The sequence below is a fragment of the Phacochoerus africanus genome, chromosome 2 (assembly GCF_016906955.1).
Source record: "Phacochoerus africanus isolate WHEZ1 chromosome 2, ROS_Pafr_v1, whole genome shotgun sequence".
In the NCBI taxonomy this organism is placed as follows: Eukaryota; Metazoa; Chordata; class Mammalia; order Artiodactyla; family Suidae; genus Phacochoerus; species Phacochoerus africanus.
This window is the reverse complement of record NC_062545.1, coordinates 217,765,677-217,785,990: the sequence shown is the minus strand read 5'-3', so window position 1 is coordinate 217,785,990 and position 20,314 is coordinate 217,765,677. Positions and strand designations below refer to the sequence as shown.

The following is a 20,314-nucleotide window of genomic DNA, read 5'->3' as shown; positions in this document are numbered from 1 at the left end:
CCAGGTGTACTGAATCAGAAATTCTACGGGTGCAGCCAAATGTGAGAACCACTGTTCCAAAGCCTTATAAACTGTAAAAGTCCAGATAAACTATTAAGAGTCTGGAAAATTTGGGGAGGTGAGAGACTCTCCTTGTTTTATATTTCCCCAAAGATAGCTCTCCTAACCTTCAGCCTTCTTTCTCTTCTCCCTGGCATCCTGAGTTTGGGAAATCAGTCCCAGATACCTGGCCTACCAGAGCTCTCTGCACGGGAGGGTTCTGAAGTTGCACTAGGCTAAGTAGGAAACCGAATCAGATTATCAATGACATAAATCTACCCATCTTACGGTGAGCAGAGGAAAGGAGAGGTGAGATGGCCAATATTAGGTGTTTGATTCTCTTTGTTGTAAACTGCCGAAATCTGCATGACAATCATGACTTGGCCTTCAAAGGCCAGTTTTAAAGTTCACTCCACTGGAAGATAATAGTCATCTAACTAAACTAAAAATAAATAAAATAACTAAGTAAAAATAAACAAATACGGGAGTTCCGCCCGTGACACAGTGGTTAATGAATCCGACTAGGAACCATGAGGTTGCAGGTTCGGTCCCTGACCTTGCTCAGTGGGTTAACAATCCGGCATGGCCGTGAGCTGTGTTGTAGGTTGCAGACGCTGCTCAGATTCCACGTTGCTGTGGCTCTAGCTCCAATTCGACCCCTAACCTGGGAACCTCCATATGCCGCAGGAGCGGCCCAAGAAATGGCAAAAAGACAAAATAAAATAAAATAAAATAAACAAATAAATAATATATAAAAATATTAAAAATGTAAAAAATAATAATAAATAAATGAAAATAACTAAAAAATCATCTAACTCTTTGGTGGTCTCCCAAGGCAACACACTTTCCAACCTAGTGATGCACATTAGAATCACCTGAGGAGATTTTAAAACACTACGCCTGGGCACCACGCCTGAAGGAAATTTTGCTGTAGCTAGTTCATGGGGTGGGGAGGGCATGGGATTCTTCAAAGACTTCATAGGTAATTCTAATATGCAGCCAGGCCTGAGAACCCCTATAGCCTCCCCCACCCCCACCCCCCAAACCCATTTTAACAGTGTGTCAATTAAACCAGCACATCAGCATCACCCAGGATTATATTAGAAATACAAATAAATTATCAGTACTCAATCCAGACTCACTAAGTGAGAAATTCCAGGATGGGGGTTAGCAATTTCACAAGCCCCACAAGTGATTCTCACATACAATAAAGTTTGAGAGTCATTGATTGTGCCCTTTTCACACTTCATTTAAGAACCCAGGAGGTGATTCCAGGAAAGCTTCTGCTAGCTCTATCTACACTCAAGATCACAGTTTGTGGTTTTTAAAGACAAAAACAAAGTCCTTACTTTTATTAGCCAATTGAGCCAATAATAATTCCAGCTTGTCTTTCACTTTAGCTATCTGTGGAAGGTGTTAATTACTATTTCTGCCTGCCTTAAACATTACATCACAATTCTAACCCAGCAATTCCTAGAGTATATTTGCGTGCTGCTGGGTGATTTTAAGACTGTTACAGTGTTATGGGGAGCAAGCTGAAGCAAGCCATGCTGGGCAGGGTAGAAAATGGAAAGATACTTAAATATTATTTGCCTATGTTCTCCACTAAGCTAGAAATGCTCTCCAGGTTTGTAGATTGAGCAAATAAGAAATGAGGAGACGTTTCCCCACATTTTTGTTTCAAGTCCTTTAAACAACTTTGGGATCTAATGGCTCCAGGAAATAGACCAAGTGAAGGCTTGGCTACTTGAAGCAAAGATTTCATGCCACAGCTTATGGTTCTAAAGTCCTTTATCATCCATATTTGTCAGCCATTCCTCAGTTAAATCTCAGTCAAGTCAATAATGCAGCATTCCCCTTCTTGCTAGATAGGAGAAAAACCTACATCACAACTAGGGAGGAAGCCACATAACAGAGCTTTGGAGGCCTTGCATATTCTGGGTATAAACCTTTCCTTGGAGCTGTTGGATTCCACCCTCAGGGGAAAAAAAAAATGCACTGAAGAGAAAGCCCCTGTGGCAATCTCCATTTAGGCACAAACTATTAGAGAAAGAAAGGACAAAAGCCTTCCGTGAGTATAACACAAAACTGCTGGAGATTGGAAGACAATATGGGAGGGCCCAGTCACATAGAAGAGGCCGAGCCATTGGGGCCACGTGCTGAAACATTCAGGCTTATGCCTAAAATATGCAGTTCTCCTCCTTAGGCATTTTAGAATTAGAGAGTTGTATTTCAAGTCCACTTGATGTTGAATATTATTCTATTCTACAGAGTTTGTTTTCTTTGCCCTTTGTTGCAAGCCTTCCTCACTTTGAGTGCCAGATTGCTACAAAGGATTATAGGTGGTTTGCCTCAACTACAGGGCAAGTTCAAAGACAACTTCACTATGCCACCAGCTGACAGCAAAACCCCCTGAGATCAGGAGAACCACAGTGGAAATGAATCTGTAACCATGGTGAAACTCTTACTATGCCTTTAATGTTTTACAATACATATGCTCCCTGTAATTAAAAATAGGTATTCCCGTCGCAGCTCAGTGGTTAATGAATCCAACTAGGAATCATGAGGTTGTGGGTTCGATCCCTGACCTCGCTCAGTGGGTTAAGGATCTGGCGTTGCTGTGAGCTGTGGTGTAAGTCGAAGATTCGGCTCAGATCCCAAGTTGCTGTGGCTCTGGCATAAGCCGGTGGCTACAGCTCCGATTCGACCCCTAGCCTGGGAACCTCCATATGCCGTGGGAGCAGCCCCAGAAAAAAGCAAAAAAAAAAAAAAGCTTTTTGGATTGTATAACAACCTATGCCATGTTTTTTTTTTTTTTGCCATGTTTTTTTAAAAAAAGTTTTTAGTAATATAAAATAGCATAAGGATAAAAAAATGAAACGTGAAGTTCTACCACCTTAAGATGTATTTGGGTGTCTTTCCTTTGATCTCTCTCTCTCCATCTATGCCTGTGCATAGATCTGTAAAACAGTAGGGCAGTTCCTCAAAAAATTACACATAGAATTACCATATATCCAACAATTTCCTATCTGGGTTTATACTCAAGAGAACTAAAAGCAGAGTCTCAAACAGGCATTTGTATACAAATGTTCATAGCGGCCTTATTCCCTATAACCGAAAGACTGAAACAACCCAAATGTCCATTGACAGATGAATGGATAAACAAAATATGGTACATATAATGGAATATTATTCAGCCTTTCAAAAGGAGGGATATTCTGACATGCCACAACATAGATGAACCTTGAAGGTACTATGCTAAGTAAAATAAGCCAGACAAAAAAGGACAAATATTGTTATGATTCCACTTACCTACCTAGTCAAGTTAATAATGGGAGAAAGTAGAATTGTGGTTGCCAGGGGCAAGGGGTAAATTAGGAGATATTGTTTGATGAGTACAGAGCTTTAACTTGGGAAAATAAAAAGTTCTGGAACTGGATGGTGTCGATGGTTATATGATGATGTAAATGTAATGAATGCCATTGAACGGAATAAACATGTTTAAAATAGTAGATTTTGTACCATGTATATTTTACCACAATAAAAAAATTAACTTACAAAATATTACTAATTCTACTTCTTACTACTTCCTTACTTTTAGGAATTACTAATGCTAACTCCTAAAAGTTATGACATATTTATTTATTGTCTTTTTAGGGCCACGCCTGTGACATATGAAAGTTCCCAGGCTAGGGGGCAAATCTGAGCTGTAGCTGCTGGCCTATGCCACAGCCACAGCAATGTGGGATCCAAGCTGCATCTGTGACGCACACCACAGCTCATGCCAATGCTGGATCCTTAACCCACTGAGCGAGGCCAGGGATCAAACCTGCATCCTCATGGTTACTAGGCAGATTCATTTCAGCTGAGCCACAATGGGAACTCTGAAATTCTGCATTTCTAACAAGCTTCTAGATGATATCAATGCTGAGAGGGCTGGTGGAAAACCACACTGAGTAGTGGGAGGTGGAGAACTTTGGGCAGATATGAGACTCCTCTTCTGAAGATATACTCGAGGTTAACTCACTCACTGATAACATGTCTGTCTACCTGTTTATCTATTCCCATGAAGACAGGGATCACAATTCCAGTGCATCTCGGTGATATGTATGTTATCTATAAATCAGAATCTCTTGATTGGCTTCTTAAAGATCTTTAATCTCAACCTTTGGAGATCAGTAGGTCTGGAGTGGGACCCAGGGATCTATATTTAGCAAGTACCCAGAAGATGTTGGGAGAGCACTCTGCTTTTGAAAAATCACTGTTGTTCAAAGTTTCTACTTTTCAGACAAAGAGACCTAGACCAGAAGAGGGGAAGGGAACTTTCAAAGTTAGTGACAAGAACAAACCCTACTAGATCAAGGTACTGCTGCTTATAAGGAACTAACATGTGTGCTCGATTCTAATCCTTATGCTGTATTATAGACAGACGGAATAACTAGTTACCAAGATGGACCACAACAAACCAGGACTCTTGACATTCACAGCCATGTGTGTCCCCCTCCCACATTCAATCTGGGCTGGCTCTGAAACTTGCTGTGATTGATAGAATGGTCTGGAAGTCATGCTGTGTAACTTCAGAGTCTGTGCCTTAAAACGTTTGTAGTTTCCATATCCTTCCACCTTGGAACAATCCACTTTGAACCCAGACCCAATTCTGTGAGGAAGCTCAAGCAACAACTAGAGAGGTTCACATGGAGCAGAACTAAGGCCCGGATCAACATCTTTAGCTGAGCTCCCAGCCACAGCCATCACTAACTTCCCAGCTATGTGAATGAAGCCACTTTGGACCTTCTAGTCATCTATCCCAGTGGGTATTATACTATAAGAAACAGCTGAAAGGACAGAAGAAGAAATCCCCTTACCTGTTAGGCTGAAAAGAGATTCGGTCGTAGCCTGTGAGTTCACACAAATCCTTCTCAAGTTCTTGGAAAAGCTGCTGGTACCCTTGAGCTTGATCCAGAGGCACAAAGGGGTGGATATTTGCAAATTCTTTCCATGTAATAGGCTGAAGAACAAGACGGGAGAAGACATATGTGTATGTACATATTGTAATAGTAATGCAGTACTAACTTTAGTAATGATGACAATGATACTATCACTAACATAAAGAGTGCTTACTATGTACCAGGCACTGTTCTATGCACTTCAGATATATTCCTTACCACAATCTTATGATATGAGTACTATTACAGTCTTCATTTTACTAGCACACAAAGGGTCAAATATATATATCTCTTTTCAGAGTTCTCTTGTGGCATAGCAGGTTAAGGATCTAGCATTGTCACTGCAGCAGCTGGGGTCACTACTGTGGTGTGAGTTTGAGCCCTGGCCCACTTCCACATGCCATGGGCCTGGCCAAAAAAAAAAAAAAAAATACACACATACATACATACATAGGTGAGACGTATATCCATGAAACCCAATGAGTTATTTCAGGCATGGTTTGTTCAAACTCTTACATGGCCCATATATTATTCTTTATTCATTAAGCAGAATACAACATCAATATAAAATTGTTGCATCCCAAACATAAAAGTAAGTATTTTCCTCTAAAACTACAATACCGGAGTTCCCGTCATGGTGCAGTGGTTAACGAATCCGACTAGGAACCATGGGGTTGCGGGTTCAGTCCCTGCCCTTGCTCAGTAGGTTAACGATCCGGCGTTGCTGTGGGCTGTGGTGTAGGTTGCAGACGCGGCTCGGATCCCGTGTTGCTGTGGCTCTGGTGTAGGCCGGTAGCTACAGCTCCAATTCAACCCCTAGCTTGGGAACCTCCATATGCTGCAGGAGCAGCCCAAGAAATGGCAAAAAGACAAAAAAAAAAAAAAAGCAAATGGGGAAAATCCTCCTATCACAACATAAAATGATTTTCTTTGCCTGATGTGATTTGTCACATCAAAATAAATCTACGGGATTTAAAAAAAAAAAAACCATCCTAGCCTAATAGGGATACTTACCAAACACCACAGCAGGATACACAAATCTTCTATTGATACAAGATACAAATTAAACCTTCAAATCTCTATCCTTCTGGCATTGTGAATGGATTTCTAGAAAGAAGGCTTAAGGTTCTTAATTCTACCTGAGCTTAACAACTACAAATTGATAAAAATAAAGCTTTTTAACAGGTTTAAAAGGGGGTTGGGGGGGATGTGGAGGGTAGGAAGACATAAATACTATATACTTAATATTTTAATATTTTAAAATAATTTCACTCAAATTTAAATGATCAAGTTGTGATAAATTCAGGGTTTCTGGAGTTCCATTGTGGCTCGGTGGTAACGAATCTGACTAGTCTCATGAGGATGCGAGTTTGATACCTAACCCTGCCCAGTGGGTTAAGGATTCGGTGTTGCTGTGAGCTGTGGTGTAAGTTGCAGACATGGCTCAGATCTAGCGTTGCTGTGGTTGTTGTACAGGCTAGCAGCTACAGCTCTGATTTGACCCCTAGCCTCAGAACTTCAATATGTCACAGGTGTTGCCCTAAAAGGCAAAAAAAAAAAAAAAAAAAATCAGGGTTTCTGCCAAGATTTCTGAAGAATCAGGTAAAGGATTACTAAAGTAGTTATTAAATCATAGTCCCAGTAACAGATTTCTCTAATTAGCTGTTTATGTACAGCCAAGACACTGCCTCTGCTCAGTTCCCTTTTTTTTATTACTCAAATGAATTTATCACATCTGTAGTTATATAATGATCATAACAATCCAATTTCACAGGATTTCCATCCCATAACCCAAACATATCCCCCCACCCCCCAAACTGTCTCCTCTGGAGACCATAAGTTTTTCAATGTCTGTGAGTCAGCATCTGTTCTGCGAAGAAGTTCAGTCTGTCCTTTTTTTCAAATTCCACATGTCAGTGAAAGCGTTTGATGTTGGTGTCTCACTGTATGGCTGACTTCACTTAGTATGACAATTTCTAGGTCCATCCATGTTGCTAAAAATGCTGGTATGTCGTTCATTTTAATGGCTGAGTAATATTCCCTCTCTTTTCTTTTCTCATTTTTTTTTTTTTGGGGGCTGAGCCTATGACATATAGAAGTTCCTTGGGCAGGGATCAAATACATGCCGCAGTAGCAACCCAAGCTACTACAGTGACAATGCCAGATTCGTAACGCACCTTGCCACAAGAGAACTCCTGCTAAGTTCCCTCTTAGTAGAAGTGACCAACTTACTGTGAGTTCAGATGAACTGTTGAGCTTCATGGTGCAGGACCCCTTGAAGAAGCACAGCCAAAGTGTATCATGTTAGTGACTTCTTATGATCCATCTAATCGGCCCTCCCATCTCCCGCTTGGCCATCCATTCAATAATTACCAGTGGAATCATGCTATGAACAAGGGAAATGTCTTTGTTTTCCAATCTCTTCATATATCGAACAATATTTGTTTCTGAGTGATAGCTGTGAACACAAAACATGATTTAGGCCAACACAGTTGGATTAAGAGCCCATACACAATCCTTCTGAATGTTAAGACACACTGAGATCTACCTTCGACACACCGAGATCTACCTTCAATATACAGATCAAATTAGGCCACAGGCAGCATGTCAACAAAGCATCAGAGAGAAGGGCATAGACCCCAATCCACCCCCATGAACTTCAAAGGATGTCTTAGGATGAGAAGCTGCCTGTGGGCACGAGAGGAAGGGTTGGGAAGAAGAGTATGTTGAGATCCTAGGTATGATCTTCAGCCTGGCGACTATGCATCCAGATTTCCATCTTGTTGAGAGCAGAATTAGGGGTTACAGTGCCAGGGGATCAGAGCCACCAGGAAATAAGATACGCTTTTCTCAGGTCAGGATTGGGATCATTATGGCACAACAACCTAAGGCATAACACAGTCAGAGTCAGAAGCCACTCTCTACTGTGCTCCCGAGCCACAACACACAAGTCACACAAGCCACACAAACCTGTTGAACACTTGATGTGTGAGGAATGGACTAGTTCTCTTGAAGGCAGTCCCTAGAATACCTCTCTGCTCCTCACCCATGCTTTCAGCAACCAGCTCCTGCATGGAGAGACCACAGAAGCCACAGAAAGGACAGGAGTCACGCCTGGAACCACATGTGAACCAGGCTTCCAATCAGCCTATATTCTGACAGAGTACCCAAAATCCCATATCACCCAAAGTCCCACCCATACCGTCACCCACCCCTGGGACATCTGGCATGGTACATTGAGAAGGTGTCAGGGGTCATGCATCATGGCAATTTTCTCTAAAACCTGAGTCACAGAAAATGAAATTGTGCAATTTTTTACAGGAAAAAAAATTTGACATCTCCTGCATGTTCCATGAATAATGAAGCAAGCTCTGGTAAATTACTTTAAAGGGCTACCTAAAAAGTTACCATAATAACACTCAAGTAAGGATTCTCACTTGACACAGCTCTTTTATCTTTGGGAACAATCCTAATAAAACATAAGTGTCAAGAGTTCCATTCAGTGGGGGAATGACATTCCCATCAACAAATGGTGCTAAGAAAACTGGATATACACATGCAAAAGAATAAAGTGAGGAGTTCCTGTCGTGGCGCAGTGGTTAACGAATCCGACTAGGAACCATGAGGTTGCGGGTTTGGTCCCTGCCCTTGCTCAGTGGGTTAAGGATCCGGCGTTGCTGTGAGCTGTGGTGTAGGTTGCAGACGCGGCTCGGATCCCGCGTTGCTATGGCTCTGGCGTAGGCCGGCGGCTACAGCTCCGATTCAACCCCTAGCCTGGGAACCTCCATATGCCACGGGAGCGGCCCAAGAAATGGCAACAACAAAAAAGACAAAAGACAAAAAGACAAAAAAAGAAAAAGAATAAAGTGAGATCTTTATCTTATATCATATACAAAACCTAATTCAAAATGGATTAAGGACCTAAATTTACAAGCTAAAACTATAAAATTCTTAGAAGTATGGACAAAAATCTGCATGACCTTGGATTTGGCAAGGTTACTTAAATATGACACCACAAACATGAGCAACAAAAGAAAAAAAATAGTGGACTTCATTAAAATTAAAAATTTTTGTGCATCTGAGTTCCTGTTGTGGTATGGCAGAAACAAATCTGACTAGGAGCCATGAGGTTGTGGGTTCAATCCCTGGCCTTGCTTAGTGGGTTAAGGATCCGGCGTGGCCATGAGCTGTGGTATAGGTTGCAGACCCGGCTTGGATCTGGCATTGCTGTGGCTGTGGCGAAGGCCGGCAGCTACAGTTCCAATTAGACCCCTAGCCTAGGAACCTCCATATGCTGCGGATGTGGCCCTAAAAAGACAAGAGACAAAAAACAAAATAAAATAAAATAATTGTGCATCAAAGGACACTATCAAGAATTAAGAAACAACCATAGACTAGGGGAAAATAGGAGTTACCATCGTGGCTCAGCGGAAAAGAACCTGACTAGTATCCATGAGGACGCAGGTTCAATCCCTGGGCTCCCTCAAAGGGTAAGGATCTGGTGTTGCCGTGAGCTATGGCAGAGGTAGCAGACACGGGTCAGATTTGGCATTGCTGTGGTTGTGGTGTAGGATAGAGTTCCAATTTGAACCCTAGCCTGGGAATCTCCACATGCCACGTATGCGGCCCTAAAAAGACAAAAAACAAAAACCAGGGGGAAATATTTGCAAATCATATATCTGATAAGCATTTAATACCCAGAATATATAATTAAATATATATTGCTCCTCCTTCTGCTCCAGGCTGATAGATTGGCCCTCTAGAGCCCTCAGGTGTGCTCCATCAATATTTCTCAAATGCATAGAATACCTGTGATTAAATTCAGTGCAGAGTTCTAGAGAGGGAAGAATCTTACTCAGTCTTGCTTATTAAAGTTTAAAAGAGAACAGTGTGGAGTTCCTGTCATGGTTCAGTGGTTAACGAAACTGACTAGCAACCATAAAGATTTGAGTTCAATCCCTGGCCTCGCTCAGTGGGTTAAGGATCCAGCATTGCCATGAGCTGTGGTGTAGGTCGCAGATGTGGCTTAGATCCCCATGTTGCTGAGGCTCTGGCATAGGCTGACAGCTACAGCTTGGATTGGACCCCTAGCCTGGGAACTCCCATATGCTGTGGGTGCGGCCTTAAAAAAGACAAAAAAAAGAGAGAGAGAGAGAGAGAAAGAGAGAACAGTGTAATACTTCTTTTAACATTTAACATCAAATAACATTTGTTATCTGATACTGATACCATCTCTCAAAGAGGGCTGAGACAACCAGCACCATTCACCACCTGGAAACCTATTTCTGCTTCCTTTTGCTGATTCATTTAACAAATATTTATTGAGTGGTTTCTATGCTCCAGGCCTTGTAGAGTGCCACAGGTCTGGGTAGCTACTGACCCTTGCTTCCATTCCACAGAATTGTAATTGCTTCCTCAGTTCCATTGTTCTAGAAACCAACTCAGTCACTCTGAATGGCTTCTAGTCCTCATGGAATCCCTCTCCTCTTAGTCTTTGTGGCTGCTTTTCCCAGTATCTGGAAAACCTCTGGCCCCATCCTCCTCCTCCTCAGTTGTGTCTGGATAGCTCCTACTCATCTTTAAGGTCTCAGCTTAGGATAATTTCTTCCAAGTCTCGGTGAGGAGCCCCTCCTCCATGCTCAAAGTGCATCTTCAGACATTGCCCGTCACAATACACCACCTGGATTGCAATCCTGTGCTTGTTTGGACACCCCATAGACTATAAGCTCCATAAGGGCAGGAAATGAGTCTGATTCACCACTATTCTCAGAGCAGAGCATAATATCTGGTACTATTAAGTCAGTTTTCCTAGAGTCAGCATAACCAAGATGCTGATTTCATGAATCTTTGTATTAGGAATAGTTTCAATTAAACACCATTAACCATCTTTCCAATTAGCCTGGCTGCGTAGACCTGGCTAGGACCCACAGCAGTGACCTCTAACTATCAGCAGTCATATAGCAAGGGATAATAAATATCATAATTTTACCAGCAGGCATTCTAATATCATACCTGGGCCTCTTCTCCTTCCTACTCAGGCTCACAAGAAGCAAAGCCATCTTTGACACTACCTCAAATCGTCATTATGAAGAATGTGCATTTTTACTTTACTTACTGCAGATGACTCACAGCCAAAGATCCACAACAAGTCATCCAGATCCTTTTCATTGACTGTTTCATCAAGAGAAATACCAAGCTATATAAATGAAAATGAAAGGCAAGACATCAGTTCCAAATGCCAAGATCAGTGGAAAAACCCCAAGGGAGGTCAAAGGGGAGAACGTACTGAACAAAACTCCAGTTGAGGGTTTGGGATTTGCTTATGCACACTGAGGTATAGAGGGAATGATTGGCCAACAGGAACCTCCTATATAGTACAAGGAACTCTACCCAGTATTTTGTGATAAGCTACATGGGGAAAGCATCTGAAAAAGAAGAGATATGTGTACATGTATAACTGAATCACTTGGTTGTATAGCAGAAATTATCACAACATTCTAAATCAACTATACTTAAATAACTTTTTAAAAAATAAAAACTGGAAAACAAAAAATAAAGATAAAACTCCTTGGAAAATTAAAAACAAAAACAAAAGCAAAAAACCTAATTCCGTCGATCTGAAATTACAGGGTACTATCATAACCAAGTGGCCCTTGGACAAAGGAGGCTAGACCAGACCCAAACTTCACAAGATTTAGGAGTTCCTGTCGTGGCTCAGTGGTTAACCAATCCGACTAGGAACCTTGAGGTTGCGGGTTCAATCCCTGGCCTTACTCAATGGGTTAAGGATCCAGCGTTGCCGTGAGCTGTGGTGTAGGTTGTAGACACGGCTCGGATCCCACATTGCTGTGGCTCTGGTGTAGGCTGGTGGCTACAGCTCTGATTAGACCCCTAGCCTGGGAACCTCCACATGCCTTGGGTGCAGCCCTAGAAAAGGCAAAAAAGACAAACAAAACAAAACAAAAAACTTCACAAGATTTAGTTTTATAGCCACTTCTGGACTCTTAACAGTCTGATGGCTGCCAGGAACACCTGTTGGTAGGTATGCTCAACTTTTCCTTCCTTTAATTTACCCTATCATATCACTTATCAGAGCCTGTACTTTGAACAGTCATATTGTGAAGAAAGGAGTATTACGAGCAAAATATGTGCTTTGAGTCCCCTATATGAAAACATACATCTTCAGGAAAGCGGAAAACAAATTATCCTTTAAGGGTCACAATGGAGGAGTTTCTGTCATGGCACAGTAGTTAACGAATCCGACTAGGAACCATGAGGTTTTGGGTTCGATCCCTGCCCTTGCTCAGTGGATTAAGGATCCAGCGTTGCTGTGGCTCTGGTGTAGTCCGGTGGCTACAGTTCCAATTCCTAGCCTGGGAATCTCCATGTGCCATGGGAGTGAACCAAGAAATGGCAAAAAAAAAAAAAAGGGGGGGGGGTCACAATGGAGTTCTTGCTGTGGCACAACAGGATCAGTGGTGTCTTGGGAGCGCTGGGACGAAGGTTCGATACCCAGCCCAGTGCAGTAGGTTAAGGATCTGGCATTACCACTGCTGTTGCTTAGGTCACAACTGCAGCTTAGATCTGATCCCTCGCTCAGGAACTCCATATGGGGTGGCCAGAAATGAAAATAAAACAAACAAAGGGTCACAATGTTCCAAAGTTCATTGGAAATGAAAATTGTTTACAGAGAAACAGACTGTGCCCAAAGATCCAATACTGAATTTTTTTGAACTTTTTTTTTTCCTTTTCTACTTTTGGCTGAGCTTATGGCATGAGGAAGTTCCTGGGCCAGGGCGTAAACCTGAGCCACAGCAGTGAAAACACCAGATCCTTTCTTTAACTCCCAGGTCACCAGGGAATCCCTCACTTTTTTTTAAATAAAGAAAAATTTTAATGAGAAAAGAAATGAAAATTTAGAGTATCTGTCAAACAAACAAGGAAAATAACTGAAAGTTTGGGGAGTTCCCCTGATGGTTCAGTGGAAACAAATCTGACTAGTGTCCATGAGGATGCGGGTTTGATCCCTGGTTTTGCTCAGTGGGTTAAGGATCCATCATTGCCATGATCTATGGTGTAGTTTGCAAAAGTGGCTTGGATACCAAGTTACTGTGGCTGTGGTGTAGGCCAGCAGCTGTAGCTCCGACTCGACCCCTAGCCTTGGAACTTCCACATGCTGAGGGTGCAGCCCTACAAAGCCAGAAGAAAAAAAAAAACAAAAAAACCCTGAAAGTTTGACTTACCGTGTCATCCTCAAAGAGCCGAATATTTATTTGCCGCTGAGCAGCCCTGCCCAAGACCTCCTTCACTGAGCAGCCACAGTGAATCTTCAAAGTGTCAAAGAACAAGTTGTGCTGGAGTTGGTGCCCAGCTCGCTTGAGACCTAGACGAGATAGGAGAGCCATCAGCTTCTACATGGAAACCTGACCTTCTGCCACTGACACATCATAGAGAAACAAACAGATAACTTCTACTATAGTCTGTTCCTGGTCTTACCCAACATTTAGATGTCTGCTTAAAAAAAATTAAGTGCTTGGAGTTCCCATCATGGCTCAGTCGTTAACAAATCCAACTAGGAACCATGAGGTTGAGGGTTCAAACCCTGGCCTGGCTCAGTGGGTTAAAGATCTGGCGTTGCTGTGAGCTGTGGTGTGTAGGTCGCAGACGCAGTTTGGATCCCGCATTGCTGTGGCTCTGGCATAGGCAGGCGGCTACAGCTCCTATTGGACCCCTAGCCCGGGAACCTCCATATGCCATGAGTGCGGCCCTAGAAAAGGCAAAAAGACAAAAAAGAAAAAAAAAATTAAATGCTTATGATTATGCTATAGAAAATTGTGAAATACATATAAAAAGGGAAGAAAAATCACTATAATCACCATCCAGAAGTAACTAGTGGTTACCTTTTAGTATAGATTTCCCTAGAAGTTGCAGGGGGGTAGAGAAGTTTATATCACATACATGTATTTCTTTACCCTTTTTTAGTAAAATTTTTTATTTTTATTTTTTGGCTGCACTCACAACATATGGAAGTTCCTGTGCCAGGGATCAAATCCGAGATGCATCTTGACTTACACCACAGCCGAAGCATCATTAGATCTTTTAACCCAGTGCTACAGGCCAGGGATCTGAACCCCTGTCTCTGCAGCGACCCGAACCACTGTAGTTTAATTCTAAACCCACCATGCCACAGTGGGAACTCTTAGAAAATTTAATGTATCATGAATATTTTGCTTTTCTATAGATCAGAACTCCTATCACTATTTTTAATAGGTATATAGTAGTTAAACTTACAGATGTACCATAAACTAATTACTTATTACTGGACATTTAGGCTGCTTCCAAGATAGTGCTATTGTAAATTATGTTTCAACAGACACCCTTTACATCTTTATCTGATTATTTCCTTTAAGTATTTTCCTAAAATTTCTGGATCAGATTGTAGGCACATTTTTAAAGCTTTTGAGACATATTAAGTGCCCTCATAAAAATTATACCAATATCACCATTTTTTAATCATTGCCAATGTAATGGGAGAAATACCATTCTTTCAATTTACATTTCATTGATTAATAATGAGGTTGAAATTCTACATGTTCATTTGCATGCTTTCTTTTAAAATTACATTTAATGTTCTTTGCCCAGTTTTCTCTCTCAAGGTATTCATCCTTCTTGGGTATGGGGTGAAAGAATGAGTAAGAGTCTGATATACAAAATATATTAACACATTCAGGCTATCACAGATGTTGAAAATATTCTTCCCAGGTATTTGACATTTAATTTTGCAAGTAGTGTTGTACGTGCAATGAGTTTTCAATTTTACTTGCTCACATTTATTAGTCATGTTATAACTAAAAGTTTTAAAATAGACAACTGACTCACCTTCAGACAAAATCAAAGTGGCATTATGTACCCTCCTAGCAATATGTTCCAGCCCATGTGACCCATGGTAGATTGCAAACATTGCAGCCATATTTGCCAAGAGAGCCTAAAACAAGAAGGAACATTTAAAGAATCACATTTAATGTGTTGGAAAATGATTAATGGGAGGGACTATTATTCTGAATGAGATGCCAAAATTAAAAACAGAGGTAAAGCTATTCCATCACTTGTAATAGAAAATGATAGAAGATGATGTGAGAAAAAGAATTATATATATGCATAACTGGGTCACTTTGCTGTTCAGCAGAAATTGACAAAACATTATAAATCAACTGTAATAAAAAGAAAAAAACAGAGACAAAGCAATATGGTCAGACTTCCTGCCTTTTCTATAATACTTGGGGACAACTTATAACCTGCTTGACCATCTGAGGGGGTAATTCAGCATCCAAGACACCCTAGAGTCACCATATCAAACCTTCAAATTTGACCATTATTAAGGGGTTCCATGCATACAACATAGTCATGTTACCCATAATAGGGAAGGTCAGGCTGTCATCAGACATATGTAGATGCAATATTTAATGGTGGAATACAGTGGAGCAATAAAGACCTCAGGGGGAGAAAATGAGATCTAAGAATTTTATGCTCAATGAAATAGTTCTTCAAGGAAAAAAGCAACAAGAATTTTTAAACACAACAGGAATTCCTTTGAAGCCTTAAATAAAGCATTAGAAACTGAATTTGAGCCAACCAAGATGAGAATGGAGAATTCATGGCAAAGGACCACCAAAAATGAAAATGCAGGATGCAGGGGAATGAAGCCAAAACAAAATGACAGGAGATATATTAGAAAGGGAAGACCAGAATCTACCAGCTTATTCCTTGCTGACAGTAAGGTCGTTTGCTCAGGTAAAGAGATCTCTCTTAACTGTTGGTTGAGGTTTCACAAAAATATTTTCATGCAAGTGTGCATTCTAGTGTGACAGAAAATAGGAAAGAATGGCACTGGAACCTCTCAACCCAGAGGCTCCAGGGGTGCTTCAGGGAGGGAGATCAGCATAGAGAACAGGGAAGGGATCATTGTGATGACACCTTGAGTCTGGAAGGAGGAAGAAGAAGATGGCTAGGGTCAGAAGGCAAAGGAGTGCCAGCCTGGGGGAAAATAATGGAGGCCCACCTCCTACTTCCTCCTCTTGGCCCTATTCCTTACCTGTTTTTCACCCTAGATCCTATCAACAAGCAGCTTTCTAACCATGCAAAGTCACCCTAGGCAAGTGGTCCAAATTCAAGTCTCAGACTTCTCCCCTGCTTAGTCCATTCAATCCTCCCACATTCCCTCACTAGTCTAGCACCATGGTCTTTCTGAAGATTCCATCCCACTTAAGTTAATTCTGTCCTAATGTTCTAGGACAGCAGATCAATGTCCACCATTCATGGCCAATCACTCCAAGTTGGGAGGAGGTGCTTCATAGAACAGAAACACTACTCAGGTGAGAAATACAGTGCTTTAAAGTTAGATGAAGGGAGTTCCTACGGTGGTACAGCAGAAACGAATCCCACTAGGAACCATGAGGTTGTGGGTTCCATCCCTGGCCTCACTCAGTGGGTTAAGGATTCGGCATTGCTGTGAGCTGTGGTGTAGGTCACAGACATGGCTCGGATTTGGCTGTTGCTGTGGCTGTGGCTTAGGCTGGCAGCTGTAGCTCCAATTCGACCCTTAGCCTGGGAACCTCCCTGTGTCTTGAATGCAGGCCTAAAAGGCAAAAAATAAAAATTAAAAATTAAAAAAATTAAGTTAGATGACATTCAATATCAGATCTATTTTGTTAGGTATACATTTCCTCTGGAGGCTACTAGAGGGAATCTCTCTGGGGCCACTGCAAAATAAGAAGATACTCATGTTGCAACAGAAGAAAGGCTGGGGGAAAAATGTAATTGTAGTGTATACATGTAAGGATAACCTGACCCCCTTGCTGTACAGTGGGAAAATAAAAAAATAAATTTAAAAAAAAAGAGTTCTCAAAAGACGCCAAAAAATGAAATAAGAGTCAATAAAGAAAATGAGAAAAAGACTTTAGAGAACATAGAAGTAGAATTTCTTGCACCAAAAGTCCCAGAGAGAGTATAGACTCTCTCAAGGACTCTGTAAGACAATTAGAAACAAATGCAGGAGTTCCCGTCGTGGCGCAGTGGTTAACAAATCCAACTAGGAACCATGAGGTTTTGGGTTAGATCCCTGGCCTTGCTCAGTGGGTTAAGGATCCGGCGTTGCTGTGAGCTGTAGTGTGGGTTGCAGACGTGGCTTGGATCCCACATTGCTATGGCTCTGGCATAGGCCGGTGGCTACAGCTCCGATTGGACAAACAGGAAATTATATCAAGTGACTAACAAATTATTGAGAAGTACAAAGGCACTTTTAGAAACCTTAGAAAGGCATTAGAACATCAAAAGAAGTTCAGAGAAACAAAGAGATGAAGAAAATTCAAATTTCTTTGGTAATTCGACTAATCAGGATACTTAAAGTAATCAAAAGCTAATCAAGAAAGGATGCTAAAGGAATTCCCATTTGGGCTCAGGGGTTATGAACCCAACTAGTATCTATGAGGATGCAGGTTCAATCCCTGGCCGTGCTCAGTGGATTAAGGATCCAGCATTGCCATGAGCTGTAGTATAGGTCACAGATGTGGCTTGGATCCTGCACTGCTGTGGCTGTGGTATAGGCAGAAAAACTGCAGCTCCAATTTGCCCCCTAGCCTTGGAACTCCCAAATGCCACAGGTGTGGCCCTAGAAAGAAAAAAAAGGATACTCAAAATCATTAGCTATTAGAGAAATACAAATCAAAACCATAGGGAGAAGGGTGGGGCCTGGGCCACTGTGTGGTGGAGTTTGTGCATCAATGCGCCAGCCATGTTCATGGAGAGAGGCTGAGGTGGCCAAGCTCAGGCCCAAGGCACCAGATCACTGGGAGGACGAAGATGTTGGCTTTGTTAGTCCAGGCCACTGTCCGGGCTGTGAGCAAGAGGAAGCTGCAACCCACCTGGGCTGCCCTCACCCTAACACCTTCAGCAGTAAACAAGATAAAAACAACTTAAAGATAAGCCTGAACACATAGAATGTACGAAGACAAAAGGAGACTGATGAAGAAGTTGTCCAAGATGGAGTCTGTGTTCATCAAGAAGAAAGCACTAACACTTTTAGGAACAGAAATGGACTATGTTGAAGACAAATTATCCAGTGAGTTTGTCTTCGATAATCCAAACATCAAAGGAACCTGTGGCTGTGGAGAAAGCTTTAATATCTGACTCCTCAGGACTTCTGGCCATGGGCCGCAGGAGAGCTATGGAAGCTCTAGGGCTTTTTGAAGAAATCATGTGACTGTCACATACTTAAGGTTTGTAATGTATGACTGCCTTACAAAGAAAATAAAGTGATGCACTTCGGGGGAAAAAAAAAAACCACAGCGGGATATCACATCACCCCAACTAGGATAGCTATAACAAGTATGGGTGAAAATGTGTAGAAATTGGAACCTCCACATATTGGTGGTAAGAATATAAAATGGTGCAGCTATTTTGGAAAACAGTCTGGAAGTTTCTCAAAAAGTTCAACAAAGTGTTACCACATGACCCAGCAATTCTATTTCTAGCTATATACCCAAGAGGACTGAAAACATAATGTCCTCACAAAAACTTATACACAAATGTGTATAGTATCCTTATTCAAAGTACCCCACATCGTGGAAACAACCTAAATGCCCATCAGCGGATGAATGGATTAACAAAATGTGGTATATCTGTACAATGGGGTATTCTTCATCCAAAAAAGAATAAAAGTACTGACTCATGCTACCACAGAGGTTCAGAAGAGGCCTCCCTAAAATGTGTCACTTTGGCACGCGGATTATTTTGACCTAAAGGCAATGGAGAGACCCTGTGGGCTCAAGAGAAACTACCGCCCCTCCCTTAAATGCCCAGAGGAATGTAAATTTGGGATTTTTCCCAGAAAAGGAATTACTACCAAAGATAACTTTTATCTAAGTAGCCCATCTATATGGCAGAACAAACATCTAATTACCAAACATAATTCTTTTCTCCCTTTTCTCCTTTTCCTTTGGCTGCATCTGAGGCATGCAAAAGTTCCTGGGCCAGAGATCAAATCCACACCACAGCTGTGACCTGAGCCACAGCAGTGACAACACCAAATTCGGAACCCACTACACCACCAAGGAACTCCCTGTTCTTATCATCCTGTCAATGATCCTCCAGTGCTATTCCTGGTCCCTATCCTATTCCTTAGCCCAGGATGACAGGTATACCTCACTTATTTCTATCTTCCAACCTGTCATGTATATGAGCATCCTGTATATATGAATAAAATTTTATTTTCTCCTATTAATCTGTCTCATGTGAATTTATTTCTTAGATCAGCCAGAGAATCTAGAAGGATATAGGAAATTTTTTTCCTCTTCAATACTACAACATGGATGAACCTTGAAAACATTATCCTAAACAAAAGAAACCAGGCACAAAAGAACACATATTGTAGGATACTGTTTATATGAAACATCCAGAATAGGCAAATCCATAGTGACAGAAAGGAGATAAGTGGCCACCAGGGGCTGCAAGGAGGGGAGAAGGACAAGGAGTGATTGCTTAATGGGAGCAAGTTTCTTTGAGCGGGTGACAAAAATATCCAGAAATGAAATGCTGGTAATAATTACACAACTTTGTGAAAATACTATCAATCACTGAACTGTATGCTTTATTTTTTATTTATTTTTTGTCTTTTTGAGGGCTGCACCTGTAGCATATGGAGGTTCCCAGGCTAGGGGTCTAATTGGAGCTATAGCCACCGGCCTACACCACAGCCACAGCAATGCCAGATCCTAAACGCACTGGGCAAGGCCAGGGATCGAACCCAAAACCTCATGGTTCCTAGTCGGATTAATTTCCACTGTAGTATACTTTAAATGGTGAATTTTATCAGGAATTATATCTCAATAAAAGAGCTAATGAAATGGAAATCATACGTTAATACTCCTGGACTTCAGAAAAAGCTAATGAAAAAACACTTTCTTGTGGTGGAAGCTAAGAAAAAAGAGAATATAAAGAATAGGATATGATGCAAATTCAGACATCTGCAGAAATGCCTAAAGTTTACAGAAATATCTTTTTTTAAGAATTCAGTAACATGTTTTCAGAGAGTAAAACAAAAATTTTGCACCATGAACAATGCAAAACTAAGCAGTCTAGTGTGAAGCCTACAATGATCAAGAGGAATGTGGCAGTCTTGAGAAGAGCACAGAAGAGATGCTACAAAAAGAAGGCTGGAATAAAGACATGCAGTGCTCAAGGAACAGCTCAAAAGATATATATCATCTCCTAACAAAGGAGAACACTTTCAAGCCTACAAAGAAAACGGTACTGGAATTACAAGCAATTGTTTT

General features: G+C 41.4%; 1 protein-coding gene and 1 pseudogene across 1 annotated transcript in view; one reads left to right on the top strand and one right to left on the bottom strand.

The window, feature by feature from the left end:
* The window catches only part of GLDC (glycine decarboxylase), a 108,377-nt gene that overhangs the window by 40,496 nt on the left and 47,567 nt on the right, over positions 1–20,314 (bottom strand). The window contains exons 9-15 of the mRNA XM_047767662.1: positions 14,865–14,970; positions 13,229–13,368; positions 11,101–11,181; positions 7,956–8,053; positions 7,359–7,443; positions 7,218–7,259; positions 4,905–5,047 (exon numbers count right to left, since the gene is read on the bottom strand). Coding sequence (XP_047623618.1) covers positions 4,905–5,047; positions 7,218–7,259; positions 7,359–7,443; positions 7,956–8,053; positions 11,101–11,181; positions 13,229–13,368; positions 14,865–14,970 — 695 coding nt within the window. The remainder of the gene's footprint in view (positions 1–4,904; positions 5,048–7,217; positions 7,260–7,358; positions 7,444–7,955; positions 8,054–11,100; positions 11,182–13,228; positions 13,369–14,864; positions 14,971–20,314) is intronic.
* On the top strand, positions 17,844–18,170 carry LOC125120006 (iron-sulfur cluster assembly 1 homolog, mitochondrial-like; annotated as a pseudogene).